The following is a 17,490-nucleotide window of genomic DNA, read 5'->3' as shown; positions in this document are numbered from 1 at the left end:
CCTGCTCCCTGAGGAACCTGCCCACAGCCAGGCGCTGCAGCCCCCTGCAGCAGCGCATTTTGAGGCAAAGCTTGAGGAAAGGGGCACGGGCTGTAGGGATACGGGAGGGAACGCCTCAAGGGCTGGGCTCTGCTGGGAGCACAGATGCAGCCACACATGTGCCCAGGCTCACATGCATTATATACGTGTGTGTGTGTTTGTGAATATATACAGGGATGGCACCTCGTGAGGGCCAGGTGGGTGCCAGCAGGGGCCCGGCTGGCGGTGGCAGTGCCAGCAGAGCTCCCCATCCTCACAAATGTGGGGCTTTTTTATTTTTTTTTGAACGCCCCCCTTTAACCTTGAAACTTAACCTAAAAGCTGGGCTGCTGTCCACATGACTTACCCAAATAAATGGCATCCCTAATTAGCAGCACCCTCCGCTCCTCCGCGCTCCAGGCCACGCTGCATCAGTGGACACCCCCGCCTGATGAGCAGTTATTGAACACGCGAACGGCAATCAACACTAATTAAACACTCAGCTGTTGAGAGGAGACAATGTTTATCAAAAAAAAAAAAAAAATGCAAGAGGAGGGGAGTGCATCTTCTGTTTTCTATAATTAGTTAGCAATATTCCCCAGGCGGTCGCAGCAATCGAACTCGGGTGTGCTCACATCTGCTGGGCGCACACACACACAAAGGCTGCCCCGACGCTCGCCAAAAGGCGGGGTGGGGGATCGCTGAGGGATGTGGGGGCACATGTGGGATGGGGGAGCACCCATGGGGCTGGGGGGGGGGCACAGCAGGGAGTCCCAAAACCCATGGGCAAGGCAGAGCAGCCCTTTGTCCAAGGGCTGCCAGTGCCCGTCCTATAAATCCACACTGACATCACCGCCTCTGTCCGCTGCCTGCAGGGCTCACAGGCATCACAGTGCAACCTGCTTTTGCAAAAAAAAATAAAAATTGTAGTGCCTGCCCCCCTACAATGCTCTTGCTGCCACCGTCGCTGCTCGCAGGCATCCCTCAGCACTCCCACATTCCTCTGAGCATGCAGCCAGACGCACGAGCGGCCTTCCTGAAGGCTGTGCCACTTTATTAACAGCTCCTCTTTGCAAGCCCTGTACATAATTCGATATTAATGACAATTCGCCGTGTGGCGCCGTCCCCGTGCCGGGAGGATGCTCGGGGGATGCTCGGCCCCCGGGGCGCCCCCGCCGTGCCCCCAGCACCGTCCCCATCTGCGGTGCCCGGCCCCATCGATCGATCGGCGCAGCCATGGGGCCAGGAGCAGAGCTGGCACGTGTTGGTGGGGGAGAAGGAACAGAAACCATGTTGAATGCCAAGCCAAACTCAAACGTGTGGGAGCAGGCTGGGGGGTGGTCAGAAAAATCATTTATTGTCTTGCAGATGCTCAGTAACAGCAGCTAAAGCAGGTGCCAGGCCTGGGGAGGAGCAGCGCCTCGGGATGCAGGCCCATCCTGCAGCACATCTGCATCTGCACCTTGCCCTACGGCACCTGACGGCACTGACACACACCTGCTTCAGTCACAAAACACGTTGAGAAAAAGTAGATTAAAGTTGGGTGGGCACTGGGGGCTCCCACCCCATGCACACGCTGAGGAAGGGCCCAAAGGCAAGGCCGAGGCCTGCAGACAGGGCGCCCTCGCTGCCCGCCTGGCACCCAACATTCCCCAAATTCCCCCCAAACTCTTCCTGCCCCTCCTGGCATCCCCAGAGGTTTGCAGAGGGGACATCACGGCTTCCAACTCGCTGGGCCTGTGGTGCCCATGGCAGGGATTTATGTAAGCAGGCTGCAGGAATAAGCACCGTGCCCTCACGCTGCGCTGTGATCTACCCTAAATACCTACAATATTTCTGGTAGTAAACAATCTCCAAGACTCATTTTTTAGAGCAGCAGCAGATGGTCAAGAGCATTTCCTGAAATTGAATATTATAATGAATTTAGGATCGGAAAAATTTACATAATAATCTGTTTTAGATTCTGATAGTGAAGAAACCTACACAGAAACTGCTTCTTTTCAGCTATTCGAATTAAAGTATAAATCTTCAAGTACTTTAATTATAAACAAACTCTTTGCCATTCCAGACCCTTAAAGAAATTGAAAAATTAACTACCCAGTGAAGCTCAAGGCCACGCAGCAGGCTCGGTCCATCCGCCAGCTTACCTCTCCCAACCCAGGGCCTGGGCTCCGCGCACGGCGGCTGCAGAGAGACAACCATGGTCCTGCCTGGTACACCGGGCTTGAGTGGGGACACAACGAATCCTTTCCCGGTTCTGTGCCCTAGGGTGGGATGGGGTGAGGTGGGACAGGTCCATGCTGCCTACGAGCCAGCTGTGCCCAGGTTTGGTGAAGGAGCATCCCCCAAGGCACAGAGGGTGTCCCCGTGCCTTGCCCTCTGCCCGCGGTGACGCAGCAGCACCCACACAGCTGGTGCTGAGCCCCTCCTGGGGCCACCTCCCTCCCCATCCCGGCACCTCGCACAGCCCCGGGAACAGGACCAGTCACTGCCAGGCATCCTGGTCCAGATGCTGACAGGCATCCCTGGAAGCAGGGCGGCATCCAAAGGGCAGCAAATACAGCGGTGGTGCTCAGATCCTTCAGCATTGTTTCAGGGGCACCCATGGACACAGGCGGCCAGAGGCACCAGATGATGACAGAGACATCCCCGTCCTCCCGCGGCTGTGGGACCACGGGAATACATCACCCGACAGCCCGGGGCTGAGGCTGCAGAGGGCTTTCCCTTTTAGAAAAGCAAATATTTAGTCTAGATAAAAAACCCCGCGAGCGTTTTCCCCAGGTAATACTAGTAACTAAAATAATCACATTCACTTTGCTGGTTTAATTTTATATTTCCATTTCTACCTTATCTTTTTTCTGCAAGCATCATTAAACCACACCATAACAAAAATACATGAACTGTTATTCTTTCAAGAGAAGCCATAAACCACCTCAAAGCTTTTCAAGTTTATTCTTATCTCGTACATCTTCCTCTGGTTCTTCTTTTTTTTTTTTTTTTTTCCCCTTCATGCATTTCAGAAAGGTAGTTTTCCCTGATGTTAAGAATAGTTGCATTGAAAATGAGATGCTGCCTCTGAAAAACCCCTCTGGAGGATTAAATAAGTAAAATATAGCCAGAAAATAAACTGGAACCTCATTAAAATAATTTTGCAAGAAGGAATCCTACCTTACAATAGCTTTTCAATATCACTTAGAAAATTCTTAGAGTCATATATATATGTTCTTAATTCAGGACCTTCCATTAAAAAAGACATTACAGAGGGAACTGAGAGGCCATTTAGTACCCTTGTTTATATAAAAATGCATATTAGGCACAGATGCAATCTCAAGCAGAAGACTTGTGATATGGTTTGAACAAGCTGCGCCACGCCGGAAGGTGCTAATGAGGGCTGGCAAAGCTGCGAAGGCGCCGGCAGACACCGCCACCTCCTCTGTTCCGCCGTGCAACCAGAACCCACCAGTCTTGGAGCAGGACCCGGGACAGAGCTTGGCATCGTCAGGACCTGCAGGGTCTGGTTCTCAGATCTCCAGGGAAAAGAGCTGAGCTAACACTTACGGAGTGCAGGAGAAACACTGCTGATCTTGCAGCTTCTAAAACAGGCCAGAAAAAAATATAATAATAAAAAAAAATGGCAGGTTTAACTTTGCATCAAGCCAGAGCACATTGTTACATTTTTAAATATATCAAACTATTGATCATAAGCAAGCCAATTACCTCTGTGCATAGCTAAAGCCATGCAGCGAGCATATTTGAGCCATCGCTGCATCCACCCATCCATTCTGCACCGACTGGGCAAAAACCTCCCAGCCTCCAGCAGCTGGATCGCGGGCACCCCACGGACACAGCCCACGAGGGATGCTGCCACGGGCCTCGGCAGCATTACCAGCAGCCCCCAGCCTGGTCAGCATCATTTTGGCGTGCCTGCTTGCACATACAAAATGCATTCAGCACAAACAACTTCGTAACAGCGTGATGCGCGGGGAGATGTAATTAAACACAAATAGCATCCAGCTGCAAGGAGCACGCAATGCACATCTTTCATCTCTAAATTTAGGTACCCGCGTTCGGCAGTGACATTCGTCCCGGTGCTGAAGCCAGTCACCACTATTTTAGTCTAACGAGAACCCTGTGTACTTGCAGAGCATCTCCCAGCTGAGGATCCCAATACCCAGACAAATATTTCATCTCCAGAGGCTTTGAGAAAGACAGTAAGTATAATTACTACCCCAGCCCACTGAAAACACAAGAAGAATTTATTCAGTTACCCCAAAAACCTCCATCAGTTTGAATCGGAGCACAAGATAACTTCAGTCAGCCTGAGACTGAAGCCCAAGTGAGGTTAAAACATTTTCCCTCAAAGCAAAATTCCCCCTCCAGCACCTATTCAAAAAAAAAAAAAAAACAAGCCCAACACCCCCAGTTACGATAATAAAGGCACACAGCCCCAGACGCGCATGCATCATGCACGGCACAGCCCCTGCAAAAACGCCGCTGCAGTAAACCAAGCCTCATCTTACACAATATTTGGGTCGCAAGTTTTATAGGGAATAAATATCACACTTCAATTTCATGGTAACTTAGGAGGGTTGACTGGCAAATACCATGGCTTTTACATGGTTCTACCAATTACGGAGCAATTACATGTAACCTAGATCTGGAGGACATACTGTAGAGATATAATGTATTCCTCTCCGTGTTAAAAAGAAAGAGGCAGTTAATAGAAAACACTTTAAAAAAAAAAATTAAAAACTCTCCTATTAGAATCCACAATATTCCTGGGTGACGTTATTAAAACTCCACATCAATCTCCCACCCAACGCAAAGACTGCCATCCCATTAACACAGCCGTTGTGGGACGATCAATAAAAATTTACTTTAAGCTGTGCCATATGTCGCCTCCAACAAAGTTTTATTATTCAGATTCATCAGTTTGTACCTCAACCCCCGTGCAATTAAATCCCATTTAGCAGTACTGACCTCCTGATTTGAACTTGTCATTCCTACAGCTGGTTTGGAGTTTAACAGCACTTTTAAGTAACGAAAGCAAAACGTCTGCGAGTTGGTGGTGGCGCACGGCGAGCCCTCCGCCGGGAGCCCTCGCCGCGCCTCTGCCGCCGGCACAGCTCTCATGCCAAAACAGGGGAAACAGAGGGGAAAAAAATAATAATAATAATAATAAAAGAGCGCAGGCACATTTTAACATGTTGTAGCATATTTGTAAACATCGTTAATCACAGATTAGCAGATGGTAATGTTAATTGCACCTGTGGAAGTAACAAGACCTCAAGGTTGATTACATTTACAAACTCCGATCATCGCTGTGGCGCGGCTGGAGGATTCCCCACCGCACCCGGAGGGGCCGCGTGCCCAGGCTGAGCCCTCACACCCGATTTTCAGCACAGCCTCGTTATAAAGCTGCTGCAGAAAAATGGGACGATTAAGGCTGGAGACCTGCGCTCGTCGGGTGGGCACAGGGCTTAAGAATAAAGGGGATGGTGCCAAAGCTGCTTTAAAAAAATAATAAACCCACAACTTTCTTGAAAGCAGCTGCAAATGAGAACAAGAAGCTCTGGAGCAGCCAAATTGATCTCATTCCACAGCACGTGGCCCAGCCACCCGAGGTGGTGCAAGCACCAGGCACAAGCATGGGGCAGCCCTGGCCGTGGCATGGCACCGACCATGGCACAGAGAAAACAGCTGTCCTCTGCCCAAAAGCACTGCCAGCCCCTCTCATGAAGCCTCATTAGGAGCCAGCTGAGGATTTTATGCAATGATTTGGTTTTGGTCGTTAATAATCTGTGCACAGAACCTAAATTTGGGGCATCAGCTGAGCTTCTCCAAGCCTGTTCTCCCTCGAGTTGATTTTGGGGGATGAAAAGATTTGTGCTCAGCCTGGTCTGAGATTAAACAGACAGGCGCAGAGCGCATTTTCTGAACTCGCAAGGACAAATATTTTGCCACTGTGCTTAGAGACACTTTGATTATTGAGAAATCATTTTGGAAGGGCAATTACTAAATTTTAAAATCAATTTGGTAAATACGCTTCTGAGAGGAATCCATGACAAGCAGCAGGGAGGGAAGAATTGACTTTCAAATTACGCGCACACACTTTATTCATATCTAAATATCAAAGAGACTCTGTGTACAAACAGAAGTAATCAGGGAACATGTTTTGATCTTGCTGATGTACACAAAAAATGACAATTAATGTCCTCCTTTATGATATAAAGCCGGGAGTTTTTTACAGTTACATTACAGGGACGATTATAGTCGAGCTTAAGGCTAAAAATAATGAAAGACTATAAAAACTACATTTTAACGTTTAAAAATATCCAGGAAATTAACTGGAGAAGCAGGCAATGATCCAATTAATGGATCGCATTTATTAGATCGGGGGCAAATCACGCAGCAGAAAGCTCCATCTCAAAAGGTGCCACTCTGCAGAGGTCCCCGTGCTCCTCCCGGCAGCATTAGACCTCAGGGCTGCTGGATCCACAGCAGGATGCGGCTCGGGCAGGAGGAGAGGTGTTGGCTGTGCCAGAAGCCAAACCCATATCCATAAGCTGGGCACCAGCAATGCAAAGCAGGGCCAAAAGTTAACGCCAAGGGAGACGTGCTGAATGCATCAGCTGTAGCTGTCTGGGGTGGGATTCACTGCACTCGCAATGACGCCCGTGGAGCAGCAGTCAGGCACGAGGTCTGAGCCCCAGCCCCTTTTGTGCACTCAGATCCCTGTTTCCCTTGCCTTGCACCAGCAGACGTAACACAGCCCCCAGCGCACTCCCTGGATGTGCCAGCAGAGCTGGCAGACAAACTCCTGGTAAAAATAATCATAAAGCACCAGAAGCTCTTAAAATGCAAACCTCATACAGCCCCTGGTAAGCCCGGTCTGACGCTCGAGTGCCACAGCAAGGTGCTGTGCAGACGGCGGCTGCACGGGGCAATTTGCGGGGAGTCGCTGCCGCTGCAGCGATGGATGCTGAGCCACCAGAGGAGAGACTGCAGGGATTCTGATCCATCCTGCCTGCAAGGCCTGGGAATGCAAAACCCCACTCGTTGGCACATTTAAAACAGGACCAGGCAAACCACTGGAAACTGCTCCCAGAGGAAAACCGATCACCGTGCAGGGGGATGGAGAGACCCAGGCAGGCCCCTGCCCCAAGGCTCCTAGCAATGTCCCCACACCCGCCCCACTGACGGAGCCACCGTGGTCTCGAAGCTTTTTGGGTTCAAAAAAGTAACTGCTCCATCGTTACTCACCTGCCTCCTCATTAGGGGGATACACCAGCACGGCTACGCATGGTCTGAGGGTGCACGGCTTTCCCAAACCCATGCAAACTTAATGAAGTACCTCCTCTTATTAAAGTGCTGCATAAAGAAATTATTTTTTTTAATGGAGAAACTGCATTTCGTATGAAATCAGAAAAAAAAAATCTATAGATACTTATCTATAGATTAAGAATAGAGCAAAGGCTTTATCCTCATCCCTGCTGCTCAGAAGGAAGGACTCAGCTAGCCCCAAGTGCTGAACATGTCTTGCGAAAAATGAGCAAATCTAAGCCACGGGCACCCTCTGCTGGGGCAGACACGGCTGCATGATCAGCACCAGCGGGGAAGGCTTGCCAGCAGCCTCGCTGGGTCCTTGCCTTTTCATTTCAGCACTTGAAGAAAAGAAAGAAAGATACATTCAGCCCACAAAGCAAGTGCTCCACACCTGCCCAGCAGCCATCGCCCCAGCAATCCAGCAGACCTTTCGCTGCTGTTCGGTGAACACCTTCAGATGCAGGCACCAAAGCCTTGTCTGGCACTGCAGCAGTCATTTTTGGGGGAATTTGGCTTCTGTCCTTTTGCACAGGAGAGGCAAAGGGGCAGCCACAGCTCAGGATATGTGCCACCACACACCAGGCACCCTCTCCAGCTGCAGTGACAGAAGTGAGAGCTTGATACCACTAAACGGCAGAAGGTTTCAGTGCAAGGCTGAGCAGGATCCCACCTGCAGGCCAGCCCCTGGCTGGGCGATGTTCTGCGTTTCTCCTCGGCAAGGGAAGTCCCCACAGCTGCTGCAGCAGCCGAGCGACCTGTCCTGTCCCAGCCCTCGTCCTGTCCCAGCCCTGCAGCCAGCACCGCAGCCAGCACCCTCGGCAAGGCCGGCCAGCCTCTCCCAGGGACACATCTGAAAAACCCCCACATCCACAGACTGGTTTACAGACTTCATTTAGCTCAAAGGAAAGTCCTAATTAGTCACTCTGAGTGATTTACTTGTTCATTTGGAAGGGGGGAGGGGGGAGACTAAGCTGAATTGTTTGAAATTATCCCTAAAGGGCACTGTAAATTAAGTGTTAATGAGGAATCCTATGCAAAGGGCCACAGTAGCTAAATAAAATAATTAAGGTGCTAAGCGATAACATTCATTTGGTTCTCAATAATTTAGCCAGCCTGGTTTTCAACCAGGATATTTGCAAATGAAACCACCGTCACCACTCTCCCTGAACCCAGGATGCCATCAGTGGGGACTGTGGTGCTGGGCAGCTCAGCATCCAGCTGGATCAGGCCCACCGTGGAAAGAAAAATTCCCCAAATGAGGAGAACAAGCTCCAGACCCCCGTTCCCACCTGAAGGAAGCGCCCCGTTCCACTAATCACACTCGGGGTTTATATATGACACAAAAAGGATTGATTTGAGTCTCCAACAAATCTTTACAGAGGCTTTATTCCAACGGGCTACGTTTTTCCCCACTACAGCTCTTTCGAACAGGTCATGTCCATCCTTGGCACGGCCGCAGACTCGTGTTACAATCAAACACAACACGCTGTACTTCAGAGGTTCAAGTAGCAATATGTAACAGGGAAACTGCCTCGTGAATCAATTGCCATCGAGTAGTCCAAGATCCAACCTGTTTGTCATCAGCACCCTCCTGGCAGCTAAGAGGGGTGCCAACCTAGTACTGGCTCTAAGCTGCAGCCCAAAATCCTCTCGACAGCCTGAGCAATGTAAGTCCCCTTGCAACAAACAAGGCTCGCAGCCACCACTGGCTATTTTACTGCAAAAAAACGAAGGATTTGGCTGTCTGCTTCTAAAACCTAGCTTTGTTTCCCCTTCCTTACAACCCTTCCCCTGAGGGTGGGAGGTGTTACCTACGGCATGAAGGCATCTGACATCAGCACTGAGCCAGGGCTCTGGTGGTATTGTGCATCAGCCAAAATACAGGTCGGGCCAACGGGGCTCACCCTGTACCTTGTAGAGATGGTGAAAAAACTGGAAAGAGCACTTCCACATCCACGCTGACAGAAAGCAGCCATGAAACACCAAGCAGCTTCCTTCTGCCAAAGGTCCAGGCTAGGTGACCTCCACCACGTGCCACAATAAAAATCAGTCACTGCCTCAGCTTTTGGCTGCAGATGGAGTGCAGGAGAATACCTGTAAGAGAGTAAAAATATATTTATTTAAAAATAAAGTAAAATAAAATAATTTTGAGATCCTAGACGTTTGAGATTTTTAAATACAGAAATTTGGACTGATGCCCTTGTGCATCAGAAGTATTTTTACCAGTAGCCACAGAGACGTTCAGCGACTCGATACCCGGGTGAAGCGCTCTGCCAGGGGGAATGGCCAGCATCCGATGGCACAAGAGCTGCGTCTCCAGGGAAAGTCCGTCACCTTCATTACCTGCAGAACACAGACACTGCTCAGGTCAGCTCACAGCCGCTGCCACGTTCGTTCCTCCCTGTCAGGAGTACAGGTCTTGCTAATGCTCTCTCACTACTCAATAACCTCATCAATTCCCACCAAGCAACGGCCAAGAAATACCAGAGATGAGATGGGCACCTTCCCTGCCATCCCTTCCTGGCCCCCTCCAACCTCCCTGGACCTGTTCTCCAGTACCTGCAGCGTTCTCAATACCCTCACAATACACCTGCACACCTGGTAAAGCACAGACCCTTGGAGCTCGAGTGCAAGGACCCCCCCACGCGAGCACGCACGGTGCCAGCAGGCAGCTGCCCACGTACACGGGCTGCTGCCAGAGGCACGAAGCAGACAAGGCCACCGGCCTGCTGTGGCACAGCAAATCCCACATCCCTATCGACAGTGACAGGCTCAGCCTTTTCAGCGCAGAGTACCACCAGCTGGGTGCAACTTGTGAATGCAGACAGTTTAACCAGAGGCTTCAATTGATTAGTTGTTAAACCATCCAACAGCCCTGATATGTTTGGGCTGATACACTGGTGAAACAGAGTTGAAATCTATCCCAGGTCATTAGTAGTTGTTTGACTCACACTGTCACAAAGGGAAATGGAAAGGGAGAGGCTTTAAACAATCCTATGTGCAGACAAGTGAAAATGCAGAAGACCACAGACCTCCCAGCCCGCTCAGCTCCCCAAAGACTTCTTCCACATTCATTATTTAGAGCTACACAGACAGCTACACGGCTGCAAGCATACCTGGCTCATTTCAAAGACGTGCTTGCCCTCTAACAAACCAGGCTCAGCACACTGGATGCCAAACATTCCCCTTCGACAGCCAGACCCCGGGCCCAGCTGAAGCCCAGATCCACCCCAGGGCAGCACCACCGGGGCGTACGCTGCCTGCAGGGGCTTCTGCACACTGCGTGTGTGACCAGCACCGACACCACGGCCTCGCTCAGCTCACCTCCACTCATCTGAGGTTTAACAGCATCACGGATGCTTTAGGCACTGTCTCTGCCACTGGAGACCCCGTCCTCCATACGGCAAATGAGCTCCTTGCTGGGCTGAGCTGCCACAAAGTTCTTCCCTCGGTGGCTACTTACAGCTCTTCCCCAGCGGGTCCCGTGCCCGGTCTCTCCGTATTTATCTGTGTGAGACCTCCTCCCACACGACACAGGGAGTGCTGTTACTACTTCACAGACTGGATGCTGAGGCCCAGTCTCATGTTTTGCTGGCTGACCTAACAGGCAAGGTGCACTCTGTGTAAGGAAAATTATGCATTTGGTAATGCATCCCGCATCACCTTCCCAAATAAAATAAGCAAGAGCGCCCTTTTGCTGGGGTGAATGAACCTTCAGAAAAACAAAATCCCATCCTAACCGTTCTTTTCCTCCTGCTTTAACCAGCGTTGCAGACCAGGCACGGCCGAGGGATCCGAGGCCACCCGGGAGACCTGGGTGACACAGGGGACCAAAGCCAGGGCTCCCACAGCCCGACCTGCCTTCATCACTAGACCGTGGCTCTCTAGGGATGCTCAAAGGAAATAAAAATATATACATTAACCTACTTTTGCCTGACTCAGCGCAGGAAAGTTTTAGATCTTACAGCACTATTTGTCTCCTGAGCCTCTCAAAACCACGTTCTCACGGGGCTTTCCAACTGGGACAGCAGCTATTAGCAGAGGTGCCACAGTTCCTGGAGCAATCCCCTCCTCTCCCTGATAAGAGGCCCTACAATTCCTAATAAAGGCAGCAATTTTGCTTCCAGCTTTTACAAAGCTTTTTATGGCTCTAGCTGCTTAAAATAATTAGGACCTATAAATTCAGGGCAAAAAGACTTGCACAGACTGTGACACGTGGGAGAGAGTATCAACTAAATCAGACAGAATCCTAGTTTATACTGGTGAACAAAACGCTTCCCACTTCAGATCTTTGGCTTCCATCTCATAGTTTTGTCTCTCAGTGATGGCACACCTGGCTTTGTCCCTCTTCACTATTTGGTAATCCTTGCTCCCCATGTAGTACTGCCCAGGACTTGGTCTGGTGCTCAAAGGAGCCTGTAATGCTCCACCCCTCTGAGGTGGAGCTCCATAATGCACCACCCCTCACCTTCACACAAAAGCCTCTGAGCTTGGCTGAAAGGACAGAACAGGAGTTTCCCTGCCCCTGCTGCAATTAGCACCAGTGTAGCAACTGCAGTTTTCAGAGCACGATGTCCAAAGCCAGGCAGAAGGGGCTGTGCTGGGGAAGGTGCAAAATGAGCAGCTTGATAAAAACACCAATACCATGAGCAGCTTTAAAACCCATGCTGAAGACTGGATGTGGAAGAACAAACTACCCAGCAACTCTTCTTCCCTGGCCACCTAAGTGCTCCCAGCCTGCTCCCATTCACACAAGGCTTCCAGTCTGAAGGGCACCCAGCCCGCTGGTCACCTTAGGCACAGACAACATTACTCTAGCACAGACAACGTTAACCTGGGCTGTCCAAACCATTCTCTTCCAAGCCAGCAAGGATGCCAGGGAGGTGAATTCAAGTCTGCAAATGCTTAACTTACAAGACAATCTGTGCAATGCTCACTCCCATGCTAATATATCTTTGCTGCTCTCTATTTGCGGCTGCAGGTACGCTACATATTCAGATGTAGGATGTTTCTTCAAACAACCCCAGCATCAGACAACTGTAATGTTCAATTTTCTTTTCAGCGAAGAGTTAGTGCTCAGCAGAGAGTTGAAATCATTACTGCTGCAAGGTCTGGGAGCTCTCCTTATGCATCTACCCATCAGCCTCCAATCTCCCTTGACAAAGGGATATTTGGACTTTTTCCTGGAGAAATCTCTCATAATTCAAGGTAATGACACCACTGCCACTTTCACCCCCTTCCTTTCTCTTGGTGTTGCCGTTGTTTCTGGGATGCATTTCTTTGTGGTCCATCAGCATTGCTGCCAGCCTCCCCATCCCCTTTATAATATAGCTTCACACATCTTGTAGAGATGCCAGATTTGCCGCATTGTCTTGTCAGTATTTCTAGGAGTTCAATAAACATTTTAATTAAAGGAATGTCTTCTGAGCCAAGAAAACCGCAGCACGGGGCAGGATTACAGCCCCTTGATGGCTCGTCGCCAGCATGACACCACTTCCAAGTGTAAAAGCTCAAACCAGCTTCGTGCCAGGTGACAGACACAAAGCGGGGGCTACACGATGGCCACACAAGGGTGCCTAGAGCAGCACTCCTGGGTGAATTCCTTTCCCTGGCTGCCACGGGGTCATTACTCCCCTTCTCTTCACCTTCTGGCAGGCTACACAACTCAAACTGCCTACAAAAGGCAGCATCCTTTTCAAGTTTCCCAGCACACAGCTCTGGCAGGGAGGAGGTTAAACCCAGCCTTCCTACCTGCACGGCAGAAGCCAGTAGTAGTTCCTGCCATCTCACAGGCATACAAAAGCAGCCACAGACTGATCTTGGTGGTGGTCTCTGCCACAAAGCCCAGCCTTTTGTTCTGACCATCCCCAGCATCAACTCCTCATTTCCAGACCTGAGCACAGAGATATGTTCCTGTACCTCCTGGGTCTCTGCCACCCAGGGCTGTGGTTTGCCAACACAGAAAATCCTATTACAGGGCCCTAGGACAGGATCAACAGCACTGCAGAACGCAGTACAAAACAACGTGCTGTGGTTGCACTGACCCAGTCCTGTCCTGCTACTGAGAACTGCCACGTAGTCCCTCTGCAGTTATTAAACGCCCTGTTCATCTGCACAAACTGTTTTGTTCTTTACAGTTCCTACTGGGAAACTTCCAGGCTCCCCCCTTCTTCCTGGCCTCTAGTTTATTTGCCCACAGATCACGCTGGTGCTTCTCACTCAGCTTTTCTTCTCCACACCAAAGTGTAACAGGATGTAACAGACCTGAAACCAGCTTAGGGGATGAAGTGCTACCCTGATCAGTTCCTCACACACACGCTTCCACCAAGCCCAAAGCTCTGCCAATTGACAATACCTATTACTATGATAATGGGTTTATTCCACCGAAATTCCAAGCAACTGATGACAGGAACATTTTCCACCTCTTCAGGCTTGCTCACTGTTCCCACAACTTCCCAGCCTTCTGCAGCTTTAGCCTGAGAACAGGAAAGGAAATACATGTTAGAAACAACAGCAACTTTTCAAGCTTAAAAAGAAAGTAAGACACATACATAACCACGGAAATGTTTTAGACTTCCAGTTCAGCTGACTGGCCTTTTGACATCCCTTGCTTTTTTACCACCAAAGTCCCACTAGTACCAGGACACGAACCCTGAATGAGGAAAATGAACAAAACAAACCCAAACCGGTTATTTTCCTTCTAGTGTTTGTTCCAGTTTATCAAGCAAACTTAAAAGCAACTGAAAAGCCTTTTCTGCCAGTGTAACAGTTCTAGGAAGGTTTTTTGGCAGAAAAGCATACAGAAAGAGTAGTATTAAACAAATGAACAGAAGGCTAATGAACAGAGCAATGTGGCACAAGTTCTCAAGTTCAGCCTCAGCCATCAGAAGCCCCCAGAAACGTTTTCAAACACAACTACGCATTTTTCAAGCTGGATGCCAAAAATCAGCTCATACAAAAAGCAGGGCGCTCAACACTCAGTGCTTCACATAACCAGAGAACCAGCCTCTCTCCCTCACCCTAGTAAAAAGAACCTTAATTATTTGTCTTAGAAATCCATTTTAACAATAAAAGAGCTGCTGCTTCTTGCCAGCTTCATTTCCTGTGAAACTGGCGCTTTTTAGATTAAGTTATATCAAATTTACACCAGCCAGGCAATGCCAAGGGTTAGGCCGGTGAATCTGGGTCCAATTAAATGAACTGCTGCAATGGCTCCAAATGTTAATAATTCAGGCTTTACAGTAACAAAGTGATTCTTCCAGCTGTTTCAATTAAATATCAATGTACTTTATGTGCCTTTCATTTCATCATCCTCTAGAGCTCCAGCTGCCACACACCTACTGTACAGCTCAACACCGGTTTTCTAGCACCAAGCGGGAAGAGTCCATGCTTACCCCAGCGTGGAACGTAATGAGCTCCTCCTCAAAGGGACAGAGGCACACAGCTACCCCAAGAGTGCTGACCAGGGGTCTCTGTCCCTCTATGGATCCAAAGCTTCTGCCCTCCCACACCTTGCTGGACCCTCCAGCCCCACCGCTGCACCGGTCTGGGGCATCCCATGCAAACAGGGGAAGGCAGAGGAGAGCCTGTGCCTCCTCGCTCCCTGGCCACACTCACCCAGCCTCATGCAGGGCAGCATTCAGCTGGTTCCCAGCCCAGCCAGAGCACAAAGCACCTCCACAAGAAGTCAGGGCGGTTGTGTGGTGCTTTTGCAGGGGATGGACTCACACTGACAATTCAAAGCAACTCTCCTGTGTTTGTTTCAGCTTAAATCACGTTTTTCCGTGTGCATTCCCCTTTTGTGTTCTGCAAGGGCCCTTATCTCACCTTGCAGCATAGATACAGGGTAAAAAGCTTCCCAGCAGCTCACGCCCAGCCCTGGTTTCTCCTCGCTCCCTTGTTCTAAAGGCTGCCCAATGCTGCCATCGTGTGCCAAGCTCTGGGACGCTTCCTCTGTGTTCACTGGGAAAGACCTGCCGCAGGCAGCAGCACCAGCCCTGTTACCCACGGACAGACAGGGAGACAGACCCCATCTTACCGAGTCACAGGACAGAACCACTGCTACCCTGCCAGCACCATCCTCTGGAAAGGACCCACAACACAGAGCAGCTATCCCACCCGACCCGACACAACCGGACTGCGGGTGCACACCCATCAGAGAGGTCCTACAGCACAGACCACCGGTAGTGAACACGAACACAGAGCAGGAGCACAGAACGCTGCAAATATTTGAGTCCTCTTTCTGTACCTCCTTTCTGTTCAGCACATGCAATATTTGAGGTTTCCCATATATATGTTGGATCATTCTACCTTCAAAAAGCTCCGGAGATCATCTGTGCTGTAGACATCAAAGACTTCCATAGCTCCAGAGCTAGCTTTGCTCACTGTCGGAGTCAAGGGGCAGCTGCAAGAAAAAAAAAAAGAAAGGAAAAGTTTCATATGATAGCAAAAGACGAAGACCAGGAGGGTTTTTGCTTCTGTATTTCCTTCTCTTGCCTGTGCAGCAGGCAATTCCATCTAGTCTGCAAAAGATCTCATTCGCTATACGGATGTATTTTCCTATGGAGAATAGGAGGGCTCAAAAATTAACCCAGGAGATAAGTTGCAGCAGTTCTGTGCACAGTTGGACAATTAAAACACAAAATTGGTTTTTAAAAAAAGGTACCCAGGGAGGTTCTCTACCAGCCCGGAACACGACATCCCGGAGCCTCCCTGCAGAGCGCAATGCGGAGCAGCAGCTGGCCAAATCCACTTCTCAAACTCAGTCTTAGAAAGCCCTCTAAAGAAGCGGTTGAGCAATGCAGGCTAGAAAGCTCTTTGGGATCCAGCAGGAAAAGAAAGAGAAAACCCAAGTGCTGAAGAAGCAGACAACCAAGCCCATACCTGTTCCTCTGGCTGGTCACCACTCTGTCCACCCCCAAGAAGTAGGCAGAGCGCAACAGTGCGCCCAGGTTCATGGGATCCTGGATCTGCTCCAGCACCAGCCAAACCAGCTGTCGGTTCGGACTCTCTTCATCCCCCACATCGGGCTTCTCAGCTTCCTCCAAACTCTTGAAACGGAGCGGGGTGGCCTCTAAACAAACCCCCTGGTGGACCCGACCCCTGCACAGCGCATCGAGCTCTCTCCTCCCGACACGGTGCACGGGCACCCCCCGGGCCGCGGCCTGAAGGACAAACTCGCTCATGACGAGCCGCTGAGAGCCGGCGCTCTCCTTGAGGAACAACCTGAACAGGTCCCTCCTCGACTGCGAGAGGGCCAGGGCACACGGCGCGATGCCAAAGAGGATCTCCGAGCCTCTCGTCCTCTCGATGGGCAGCGGCTTCCCTTCCTGCCTCCTCCTGGGCTTTGGGAAATCGCTCCCCATCCAGCTGCGACCCTCCTGCCCTGCTGCTGCAGCCCCCCTGGGCCCCCTCTCATAAGCTTTGGACCCCGGGTGGCTCTGGCGGTCCGGACCCCCTCGTGTCCGTGGGGAGCCGCAGGCATCACCCCCTGCCTCAGCCACCCCTCGCAGGGCCGCAGCTGGAAGCTGAGCGCCTGGGGAAGGCCCTCGCCCACCACCCACCGGCCGGCAGGGCCACGGGGACCGCCTGTCCCGCGTGGGGCCGTGCCCCCCCGCCCCGAGCCAGGCAGCGGGCGCCAGCCTGGCGGCCCCCCGGCGGAGGGCCCTCAGCGCTTGTTGCATGGCCGCCCACGGGGCGAGCGCCGCGTGGGGTGGGGGACAAAACACCGGAGCCAGCCCCAGAGGCAGCCCGGGCGGCGTGGGCACGGGGAGGAGCCCACACACCGCCCGCGGAAGGGCCGCGGACACGCGTGGGCCCGGCCGCGCCGCTTCCGTGCAGGAGGAGGGCGGCGGAGCGGCCCCGCACCACAGCGCCGCGGGGCGGCCGGCGGGGGCACAGGGAGCCAGGCCCGCCCCCTGACAGGGCCGTAATTAAGGAACGGAGCTGCTCCTCTCATTAACGCCTCTCATTACGGCGGTCGGCCCGGGCCTCAGCCTGGTACCGCCGCAGCCTCGGTGGCCCCGGGGCGGCTCTCTCAGGGCCCGCTGCTGAAGGCTGGAGGGCCCATAGAAGCCGTGCCAGGGGCAGCTGATCAGCTGGAAATTCACGTTCCCAGGGTGAAATCCTGGCCTACTTCCCCCCTGC

General features: G+C 51.3%; 1 protein-coding gene across 8 annotated transcripts; it reads right to left on the bottom strand.

Annotated features, from left to right (window-relative positions):
* Positions 1-2,831: 2,831 nt before the first annotated feature.
* Positions 2,832-17,023, bottom strand: MRM1 (mitochondrial rRNA methyltransferase 1). 8 transcript variants are annotated; one of them, XR_004755375.1, is made up of 8 exons: positions 16,228-17,023; positions 15,655-15,748; positions 13,700-13,820; positions 9,568-9,687; positions 9,249-9,438; positions 7,736-8,194; positions 3,736-7,389; positions 2,832-3,611 (listed from the first exon to the last, which is right to left on the bottom strand). XR_004755375.1 is itself a non-coding variant. In XM_035343317.1 (5 exons), the coding sequence occupies exons 1-5, from the start codon at positions 16,707-16,709 to the stop codon at positions 9,395-9,397; spliced, it is 861 nt and encodes a 286-aa protein (XP_035199208.1). In that variant the 5' UTR covers positions 16,710-17,023; the 3' UTR covers positions 9,052-9,394. The 8 variants fall into 8 exon arrangements, 1 of the variants encoding a protein (XP_035199208.1); XR_004755376.1 differs by having other exon boundaries at positions 4,999-7,389; XR_004755378.1 differs by lacking the exon at positions 2,832-3,611 and having other exon boundaries at positions 4,762-7,389; positions 7,736-7,939; positions 8,015-8,194.
* Positions 17,024-17,490: the final 467 nt, after the last annotated feature.

The sequence above is a fragment of the Oxyura jamaicensis genome, chromosome 19 (assembly GCF_011077185.1).
Source record: "Oxyura jamaicensis isolate SHBP4307 breed ruddy duck chromosome 19, BPBGC_Ojam_1.0, whole genome shotgun sequence".
In the NCBI taxonomy this organism is placed as follows: Eukaryota; Metazoa; Chordata; class Aves; order Anseriformes; family Anatidae; genus Oxyura; species Oxyura jamaicensis.
The sequence above is the reverse complement of the archived record's forward strand: the minus strand, read 5'-3'. Positions and strand labels throughout refer to the sequence as shown.